This window comes from Tasmannia lanceolata, unplaced genomic scaffold (assembly GCF_043159265.1).
Source record: "Tasmannia lanceolata isolate RefF3 unplaced genomic scaffold, GAP_Taslan_0.1 ptg000037l, whole genome shotgun sequence".
In the NCBI taxonomy this organism is placed as follows: domain Eukaryota; kingdom Viridiplantae; phylum Streptophyta; class Magnoliopsida; order Canellales; family Winteraceae; genus Tasmannia; species Tasmannia lanceolata.
In genome coordinates this window covers 48,326,880-48,337,601 of record NW_027518714.1, presented here as the reverse complement: position 1 = coordinate 48,337,601, position 10,722 = coordinate 48,326,880, and the positions used below count along the sequence as shown (strand labels likewise).

General features: G+C 38.6%; 1 protein-coding gene across 1 annotated transcript in view; it reads left to right on the top strand.

Moving 5' to 3' along the window:
- The first annotated feature begins 237 nt into the window (after window positions 1-237).
- The window catches only part of TIM44-2 (translocase inner membrane subunit 44-2), a 29,084-nt gene continuing 18,599 nt past the window's right edge, over window positions 238-10,722 (top strand). Inside the window, exons 1-8 of the mRNA XM_077372782.1 lie at window positions 238-456; window positions 581-687; window positions 3,342-3,416; window positions 3,558-3,633; window positions 4,963-5,007; window positions 5,099-5,530; window positions 5,665-5,733; window positions 5,829-5,893. Coding sequence (XP_077228897.1) covers window positions 382-456; window positions 581-687; window positions 3,342-3,416; window positions 3,558-3,633; window positions 4,963-5,007; window positions 5,099-5,530; window positions 5,665-5,733; window positions 5,829-5,893 — 944 coding nt within the window. The 5' untranslated portion in view covers window positions 238-381. The remainder of the gene's footprint in view (window positions 457-580; window positions 688-3,341; window positions 3,417-3,557; window positions 3,634-4,962; window positions 5,008-5,098; window positions 5,531-5,664; window positions 5,734-5,828; window positions 5,894-10,722) is intronic.

Genomic DNA, 10,722 nt, shown 5'->3' with positions numbered 1-10,722 from the left:
AAAAATGGAAAAAATTCACCTTTTTTCCTCCCAGCTTATAGCAGTAGATAGTAGATAAGAAGTTTGTAGTAACCATGGTCTGAATCGACCGTCCTTACTAAATCAACCCATTAAAGCCCTAAAAGTGGACGGCTCAGATAAACTTATAGGTAGGGTCCACTATGCCGAATTGAATGGGCCAAGTCGGAGGTTTTCAGGAGTCACCCTAAACGAGGACCTATAAATACATAGATTTTTCTCTCAAGCACAACCGAATCCCATGAGCCTCTCATTCCATCAGTCTTCTCTTTGTTTGCAAGTTTTGAATAAAAAAGAGGAATTTTTCGAAAAAAATCTCACAATAGGTTTTGGCTTTTTTACTCTGGCAGAACAAAATCTCTAATGGGTAGCAGAAAGCTGGTTCGCGATTTCTTTCTCTCCAAGCAATCTGTTTTTCTTCGGCTTCACTCACTACAGGTTTATGCCACAAACCCTAATCTCAGAATCATTTATTTTATTTTCGATATTCGATATTTCTTGGGTTTTCTATTTGTTTGAGTAATATTGGATAAATTAAGAGATATGGGTTGTGTGGTTTTAGGCGGTGGACACATATGCGCGTTTGATTTCAGCAAATGGTTCTTTGGGTTTTCGTCGATTTGGTGTTTTCAATGAGTTTTCGAAGAATGTGAAAGGAGAAGTGAAAAGGTACGTGGATTTCTACCATTTTTAGACATAATTTTTGGTCTGTTTCAATGGTTATGTTGATGAATTTGTTATTTACTATTTGTATTGCAGTTTATTGATTTTTATGCTTGTTGGGTATGATGTTTTTGCTTAAGGTCCTGTTTGGATTGCTGGAATTTTGTGGAAAAGTCCAAAGGAAATTTTTTTGTAAGATTGCCTACATTTTTTTAAGCATGAAAATAAAAATTAACTTGAACCAACCTTGTTCAATTTTTATTTAGTGGGACCTTCAATTTATGATAATATTAAATTATCCATAAGGCCCTGCTTGGATTGAGGAATTTTTTGGAAAACTTTGGAAAGGAAAAATATTTTTACAATTTCCTATATTTTTTACACATGAAGAAAGATAACTTGAACCTACCCTGTAGAATTTTTATTTAGATGGACTCATGGACCTTCAATTTATGATGATATCCCTCTAAATTAACCATATTTTTTGTGAAACAACTAGTTACTCCAAAAGCTTAAGCTGTTGGAGAAGGCGCTATTTAATCTTTTATTTTAGGGTTTGCTTACACGTGGCAAATGTGGCCCCTCTTTGGGTTGGCCATTCCATGTGGATTTTTAACATCGAGGATGTTTGAACTCAGGACCTTTGGCTCTATGATGCAATTGGAAACTGCCCAGAACATGTGATATTGAAGAAGTTTCATTTTTTTTTTTACTTTTTAGGCATCAAATCACATCCGTTTGGCATGATTTTGGTATCTTTAGAAAGGTTTTTCAATTACCTATCTAACGAGCCCAAGATCACACGATTTGGATGTGATTTGAGCAAGTTATGGGCATTTTATGGATATGGTATATGCTTATTACGGGATTACTATTTGAGGTAAGTTTTAGGCTTTATTTATGTTATTTTAGATGGACGGCTAAGATTTATTGCTTAAGCCTTAAGTTAGCTTTAGGGTTTTCTTTTCTTATAAATAGAACTCATGAAAGCATTGTAATGGACTTTCTCTGATTAATGAATGGAAATTTGCCTTTAGGCTTTTGGGTTCTTTCAGAACTTTTCTGTGAATTTTATTTGGCTTGATCTCTTAATGTTCTACTAAGGATCTAAGCCGCATGTATTGATCGTGGTTTGCTTCATCGTTTCATTGTTTGTTTGGATTTTGGAATACTTTTAGGGAAATCTAACGACTTACCAGATTTGTGAATTTTATTTGGCTTGATCTCTTAATGTTCTACTAAGGATCTAAGCCGCATGTATTGATCGTGGTTTGCTTCATCGTTTCATTGTTTGTTTGGATTTTGGAATACTTTTAGGGAAATCTAACGACTTACCAAATTTGTCGAAGTATTTCCAACCTCATCTGAGTTTGATTCCCTTCTCATCCTGTGGTTTTGCCGTAGTGAGGCATTCACTACTGGGATTACATCACTCTGATAACATGAAATAAAATAAAAGAACACAGGAAGGCAATATTTACGTGGTTTGGTAAGATGCGTAATCCACAGAGAGAGATCTCATTTATTCTTTCATTCATAAGAAAACCGATATAAGTTTAGCAAGATATATAGAGAAGGAGATACAATGGTCATGCCCAATTTAATTAATCACATCCCATGAGATCATGCCAATCTTCCATCCAAGAGATATGGCAAATCCTCTAAGAATAGCAATAATAGTGCAACGGTAAAAATGAGGAAAGGCAACATGACAGCTTTCTTATTTCCAATACTTTTATTATTTCCCTCTAAATTATAGAAAGAGAAAATTTTCCTAAGAGATTTTTCCTTCAAAAATGTTTTTCTTGCAATCCAAACAGGGCCTAATCATATTATTTCCCTCTAAATTGTGGAAAAAACAATTTTTACAATGAAAAAAATATTCCATTAGAAAAGTTTTTCTTGCAATCCAAACAGGGCCTAAAATTCCAGTGAGAGATCATCTTTCGTTGTTTTATGGTGTTGTCTATAAGTTTGTTTTCCAATTGGTAGTAGGGTATGTGATAATGAATATCTTGCTAAATTTGTTATTTACTATTTGTATTGTGGTTCATTGATTTTTATGCTTGTTGGGTATGGTGTTTTTAGTTCAATTCCAGTGAGAAATTTGTTATTTACTATCTATATTGTAGTTTATTGATTTTTATGCTTGTTGGGCATGGTGTTTTTACTTAAGTTCTAGTGAGAGTTAATCATTCCTTGCTTTATGGCGTTGTCTATAATTTTGTTTCCAATTGGTAGCATGGTCTCTCTCAATGATTATCTTTCTAAATTTGTTATTTACCATCTATATTGTAGATTATAGATTTTTTATGCTTGTTTGGTATGATGTTTTTACTTAAGTTCCAAAGATGTAATCTTTTGCTGCTTTATGGTGTTGTCTATAAGTTTTTTTTTTCAATTGGTAGCAGACTAGCAGCTACCTGAAGGTATGTGTCCCTAAATCTCGAGTTCCCAAATATAGATTGTGAATATGAGTCCTAAGCTTTCATACAGGAGTAGGTTTCAAAAAAAAATTCGCTCCCTTTCCTTTGGCTTAGGCGGGCGAACTGATCCCCTCATCTTTGAATTTTGCTCTGTGTTAATTCATTTTTTAGCAATTTCTTAATACTGATTAAGTCCCTCTTAAGAAAAAATTGTTTGATTTGGGTTGACTGTAGTAACCAGGAATTCCAACAGTCCATTAAGGAGCTGAAAGAGAAAACTGGTGGAGCGAAAGAGGATTTGAAAGTTAGGTAATTCGATGATGTTCTCTCTTTACACTTCTCTGTTATTTACTTTTCTAGGATAAGTTGAGACATACTGTGTATGTCAAGGCTGGCAGACCCTTCCAAGGAGGCCCTGATTTAGGAGAGATGGTGAACTGGCGAATGCAGAACGAAGCAGACGACTGAGCAGCTGTACAAGCATGTGGATGGTGTCTGGACTGAAGCAGAAGCTACGGTGACGAAGGTCAGATTAAGACCTCCAAATTTATTCCATTTTATATGTTTGGTCTTGAAATTTACTGATAAGAATTAATTCCCCAGGAAAATGTTGTAGCTCTCTCTCTCTATATATATATATATAATATATATATATAGATCTCTCTCTCTCTCTCTCTCTCGCACCCTTGGAAAAACCTATAACAAGGGTTGTCGTATTGGTCATTATCAGGAAAGGGTTGTCGTATTGGTCATTATCAAGAAAGTGCATTTATTACTCCATTAATTTTACATTATTCAACGCCATTTCCGTATTTCTCTGCGCCCTTTTAAATGCATGTTGTTGAGATGGACCAATGGGGGTGGCCCTTGTAACTGGTTTTTGGAAGGGCGCCCTTCAGTCTATCATTCCTCATATATATATGTATGCATATCTTTTTTAATTTGAAAGGTGTTTAATTTTTCCCTCTTGATTGAACAATATTTTAAATTATTATTACCAAATTTCAAGTAAATTCAATGTATTTTTTACTAAGTATCTGTCCGGCAATTGCTTTATCCATATGCATGTTCTCAATATATAGTGTATGTTTTCTGAGCCCTAATTTTTTTTGACAAATATATTAGTTGATCTATAAATTGAAAACTCCCCTGTCCATACTGGTCATACATTCATATGCCTAGGGCACATGTGCATGTGTGCATCCTCTGACATTTATCTAACTCAAAAAAGAGTTTCATGTGTCCGTGGTTTTTACATGTTTTTGAGGGATTGCAATTGTCTTATGGAGTCTTCAGCGATGGACCCCATATTGCTCCATGTCACTAGCATTTATATGTCATATGCACATGATATGCGACTGTGAAGGACGCATGGAATACTGGGTCCTCAAAGAATCTTAACATGGTCCCCTGTATCCATAATGGTATGTCCGCTCATACATAAGGATATACATTTTAATAAGGAATCAAGGATTCTAATATGAGATTCCAAAGTTAAAGACCCACACATGGGTCACTTAAAAATTATTATATAATACAGTATCATCATAAGTTAAATACTTAAATGCACTTTTTGCATTACATGCATATGTGGTACGCCGAAAACATTACCTGCTTGCAGAACATTTCTGCACATGTGAGCATGCACACGGATACACACACATAGCTATGTTGTTTTTCATATCGGGTTTTGGATATACCTATCCATATTGACATTAAACATTGCTCTGGTTTTTCCATGCCGTGCTTTCATAGGATTTGTATGCTTTGTTTCTCACAGACCATTCTTTGTTTCTACAAAAGCCCATTTCCACTTGGTTGATCTTGTTATATTGTTGTCTTTTGGCGTTTACAGGTTTCTTCTAATGTGAAAGAGAAGATATCAGCTGCTACAGAGGAGGTGAATTCAGTATTAATTTACATTCATTTTTTAATCAAAAGGTGCCCTACGACATTGTTGATGTGTTCTTTTAATCCATATTACTATTTAGGTGAAAGAGGTACTTGGACTTGGAAAACAAGAACCATCAGATTCTAACAGGACAACTAATTCTGGTGCTGATGTAAACAATGGAAGCCATTCCACAACACATGCAGAAAATGCTAATGCTGAAGCCAATACTAAAGAAACACCTGGAGCTTCTGACACATTATTTGGTCGGTTTAAGTCAAGTGTTTCCTCGGCTTCTCCTATGGTTTCCTCGGCCTTTCAGAAATTGAAGGATGCAAAAGTTGTTGACTTAGCAAAGAAGGGTTATGATATAGTAAAAGATGAATTGAGTAATAATCCTAGTAGGAAAAGGCAGATGAAGTATGCAGAGGCCTCATCATCGAATGAAAGTAGAAGTACAAAGACTGATATTGTAATAGTACCTACAAAGCTGTCACGCTGGGGTAAGAAATGGGAGGCATTCAAAGAGAAGGTGTGGCATATTGATTTCATCTCATTTGAAGGATCATTTTTTTATTGATTTCATCTCATTTCTGTAAAGTTTATAGAAAACTCGTACACTGTTTAACTGAATGGCTCATTTTGTATCCTTCTTTTTCACCCCAGGTTCAAGGTCATCCTGCGTTTAAGCGTGTAACTGGTTACAGTGAACCTGTTGTTACAAAGAGTCAGGAGGTGGGTTTTCTTGTTTTCGTTTTGTTATATAATGGACATATTCCATTTGTGTAGACAATTATTCATTATTGCTGTCACCATGTTTTCGTGCGTAGATAGCTGAGGACATACGGGAGCGGTGGGAGACGAGTGATCATCCCATTGTTCACAAAATTCAAGAGTATGTTTCTTCTTCTTATCATCACTATTATAATTTCTTTTTCGAAATGTGTCATTATTATTCTCATCATGCTCATCAATCTTCTGAATTTTTTTCATTGAATTTCAGCCATATTGTTTATGAATGTAATTCAAATATGTCAATGTCAGACCTTGCTCTCAGGGATAATATGGCATAGTGCTCTACAGACGAAATTTCCACTGAAACCGAAATATTTTGGTTTCAGTAGTGGCTGAAACTGACACCAAAACCGACTTTTAAAACCTTGGCCCGTTCCATTTTTTTGCTGAAGTCATGTTGTGAACTTGCGATTCTCATTTGAATTGGAGGAATATCACAGATCATCAGACTGTGATAGCTGGAGATAGCACAAAGCAAAGCTATGGCCAGGAACCTATCCACTTCAATTAAATATCATACTACTCCATTCAATCACCTATTTTGATCAATGATTTAATGTCCCAATGCTACGCTAGAAGGTAAGTACTTGCTGGTGAGTTACTTGTGGACTTTAATCCTTATCTGTCTAATCCTTTCTACGACTGTTGACACCACTTTCACCTGAACCATCCCACATGTATTTATTGGGTAAACCAAGACAGGGCTTCCAGCAATTTGTTATATAGGGCAGTATTTAAAAACCGTAACTGGAATTGACTTGGTGATGCAGGCCTGGAGAAGGGAAAAGGAAGAAAGAGGGGAAGAAGAGAAGAAGAAAGAGTGAAGAAGAAGAAAAGTATGAGGGGAAAGAGCGAAAAGAAAAGAGGAGAAATAAGGAGGAAGAGATCCGTAGCAATATTATTCCAGCAAAACTACTAAAGTTCAGGACTTTAAGCCTATATACAGGCAACAAATAAAATAAATAAAAATAGTCTCACTAAAATAAATGAAAATAAACTAAAATCTAAAGCGAAAACCATGCCACTTATTGGCCCCACAGGTGCGACCCCGCCTAAAGTAGCGTCTTGATTCTCGACATTCTCCTCTTCTTGAAAAGAACTCGCCCTCGAGTTCTCCACTAGCGTCGTCATCGTGGTAGTCCGCAAGGATGAAATATGCTAATGATCCACTCTAGTACTAGGAGTAGCAACCCGTCGAAGTCATGTAGTATAAAACGTGGGCGGAGCGATAAGGAAGAAATCACATGTGTAGAACCATAAGAATGCAAGCCTCGCCTGACAAGTAAAGTGGTTGGGAAGATAGCAATTTACTCCTCCTGTACCGGCGTGTTAGCTGTGGGCAGTACTAATCCATGACTAGTCTTCAAAAGGTCATCGCCAATAAAGTCATTTGCTGGTATCTCATCTCTCTTACACCAATTTGTAAAAAACCGAGAAATACCTTATCAAATAAGGATCAAACACAATTTGTAACAAGCAATAACAAGAAGATGCGAGAACCACAATCACACAAAACAAGAAGACAAGATTTACGTGGTTCAGCAGTATGCCTATGCTCGCAGGAGAAAAGTTTAATTATTTCGGTTTAGGGTTACAAAACTCCCTTCTCGGCCAAGAAATCACAAAGAAAACCTTGCGAATCGTAACCCTAATATGTGGCTTATATATCAGCTCGACCCGCGTTTGCGTCACGCACATTAGTTCATTAAGACATCTGCACAACAATGTACATTCTCTTTTAAAGAGAGACCCAATTTGTTATGTAACTACTAGAAACTCCCATCTCTTACAAGAGTAATGAAAATTAAAGTTTTTGGTGGATGGAGTAATTCTCCTACTAGATCATAAGTGAGATGCCTTGATCATCTCCTTGGATGTGATGTCCTTGGATCGGTAGAGGTGTGATGCCTCCTCTTCCCTAAGCTGTGATGCCTTAGAACCGTGAGGTATGACGCCCAGAAAAGTTTTTTTTTTTTTTTTTTGAATGCTTGGAATGATTCCGGGTCTTATCTTTCTTTACTCTTTCTGTATTTCTCTTTTTCTTTTGAATGGTTCTCTATTTCTCTTTTCTTAACTTTTAATTCTGATCCTTGCAAGTCAATCTGAAATTTCCTCCACCCTAATCTAAGATTTCCTGCAACAATTACCTGGAAACTTCGCTGAAACAACCAGTCCCTTCCCCTTCCATTGATGAACTTCCCTACTCATGCTCGTTTCCTAAATCCAAACCCTGAACTGTCGATTCTCCCCTTTCCCATATTAGATCTGCGATAACCCCAAACCCTACCCTTCTTATAGTCCAAGAAACTAAGATTGCTACCTACAGTCCTTCGTTGCCCCTTTTTCTTGCAGCCTGTAACCCAGATCTGTGCTTACCCATAGCATATCGATTCCGTAGGAACCTTGAACTACCCAGAAATTAAACCAGTTCACAGATCAAGCCAAGAACCCCACGCGTTAGCCATTACCCACCTGAAAAATCTGCTTTCCACATGTTACATACCCGGGTATCCCCACATAAAGATGCCCCCCCCCTCTTCTTTCCCGCACAATTCGGAATGCTTGAACGGTCGATATTCATTGTTCTTTTTTTTGCTCCAAATGTCAGGTCACCGAGTGGAATGATGGACTCTTGGGTGAGAGGTGGGAACATAATGGCCTTCAGAGTGTCACGTGTGTGTCATATTCGTTTCAAGAAATGGCTGTGTGCGTGAGTGAGCTGGTTGTCACTTCATCTAGTGGTGGAGTAGAAAATTAGGTTACGTATCCAAATGACAGACATCAAAAGGCCTAAGCCCATATAGCCTCTATCCATCCAAATGATGTTCAATGGTCTAAACCCACAGTCTCTCTCTCTCTCTGGGCCCAACTATTATCCACTGATTGACCTAAATCTTGGTTGTCCGGTCCCGTGCTTGCTGTCTGGTCGTAGCGAAGGTCCAAATTTCCATCCGTGAAGCCTTAGGGGGGGGTTCAAGTCTAGGAAAAGCAAGAGATGGCTCTTCTCTCTCTTTCATTGATCGAATCCGATCCTTGCTTACCGTCTACCACCTTATGAATTATTTAACCCAGAAAATATGAATGTTAAAGAATTCCTTGAGTGGTTGACTTTCCGGGCTCCCTGATCTCGATATGTTGCAGCATAAATTGGTTATGTATATGAATCGCCTGGCACTGGCGACAACATTATTAAAACATCTCGAGGAGGAAGGAAATGACTGGTGCATTCATTCAAGTCCTTTGTAACTTGACTCCGCAGGGATCATGCAAAAAAAAAAAATGGCTGGGTTGGTTTGGCCTATACTTGTAGCCAAGAGTACATTGCTTTCCTTGCTTTTTGGTCGGTAATCCAAGTGTGTACTAAAATGGAGTTTCTTTCTATTTTTTATTGGTCTCATTGGGATTCGCAGCATTCCCTGTAGTGACTATTCCACTGTTCTTCCCAGAAGCCACACCAAACCGCAGGCTCAATAAATAACTCAATCTATAAAGAATCCACTTTCTCATGTGGGATCCTAAAAAGGAATGTGGTCCGTTCTAGTGACAGCATTCGTTTGGAGTCGACCCCCTAATGCGATCGAGGGCAGCTACCCAAAAGGAAAGGGGGCAGCAATTGTCAAGCTAAAAAGATTTTGAACTACTACAACGTCAACGGAAAACGATCTGTTGCTGCTGAAAGGTCAAAACTATCCAAAATCTTCTCCTTCACCATCGTTTTGAGCCGAAAAAAGAATTCCTTAGATGACAAGCCTATGAACTGAACCATTCTTAAAAAAAAAAAACCCAAACTTATGAACTGAGCGATGTTACCCCAACGAGCTAGTTCCTGCGAATGCAACTGCTCAACAGGTCGGGTATTGGGGTCATTTGCTCACTGGCCAAGTGCTATATAGAATAGCCATATACAATCCGGCCGACCAAGCTCCTTTTTCTAACGATTGAAAAAAGAAATCGGCCGGTTAAGTGGAAATGCCTACACCCCATCCCGTTTGGAGAATGAGATGATTGTCTGAGAGCTACAATCATAGTTATCAAACTCTTACGAGTCGTACGAGTCAACTCTCGAGTCGATGGGCTTTCGAGTCGAGTCGCATGTGTGACTCACATCCATTGAAGACTCTTACGAGTCGCCGCGAGTCGAGTGAAAAGAATAAGACTTACGAGTCAAAGGTGAGTCGGTGGGCCTGGGCTTTCTTGTTTTGATGCTTGAATACTTGGAAGTTGGAACTTAGAACTTAATTTTTTTTTGAATGGTGGGCAATTGCATTAAATGCGAAAAAAGATCGAGGAGGTCTATACAAATAAAGAGGCCGGAAAAGGAAAAGAAAGACAAGAACAAGCCCCACTGCAAGGGTCAAGGAGGAATGAAGTCAAATAGCTCAACTCTCTCCCTAGAGACACCTTCTCTAGCTAAACTGTCCACCACACCATTACCTGACCGCCTAACATGATCGAAATAAATCTATGCGTCACCAACCTTGTCTTGGTTCTCACCAAAGAAGGAGGCAAATCTCCAAGGGAAGGAATGCAACCCACTAAGCCACCTTATCACATTGAACGAGTCTCCTTCTACTACTACCTTATTCAATTCTTCATTCCCAGGATACCATAATCCTTGGTAGATAACATGCACTTCAGCTTCATTACTTCTGCGACTCCAATGGAACCCGCAAAAGCCCATTTCATACCTCCAAATTCATCCCTCAAGACTTCCCCAATTTCGGACAGGGCCAGGGTTTCCTAGGGCTGGCAACGGGGCGGGTCGGGGCCCCTCCCCTCTGCGGGGATGGTGGGGGATCCCCCTCCCCTCCCCGCGGGGAATATCCCCTCCCCTTCCCCTCCCCGCATCCTTCGGGGACAAAATCCCCGCCCCGCTCCAACATCACCCCCTCTTTAGTCATTGATACACTGATGATGGGTGTCCCTAAT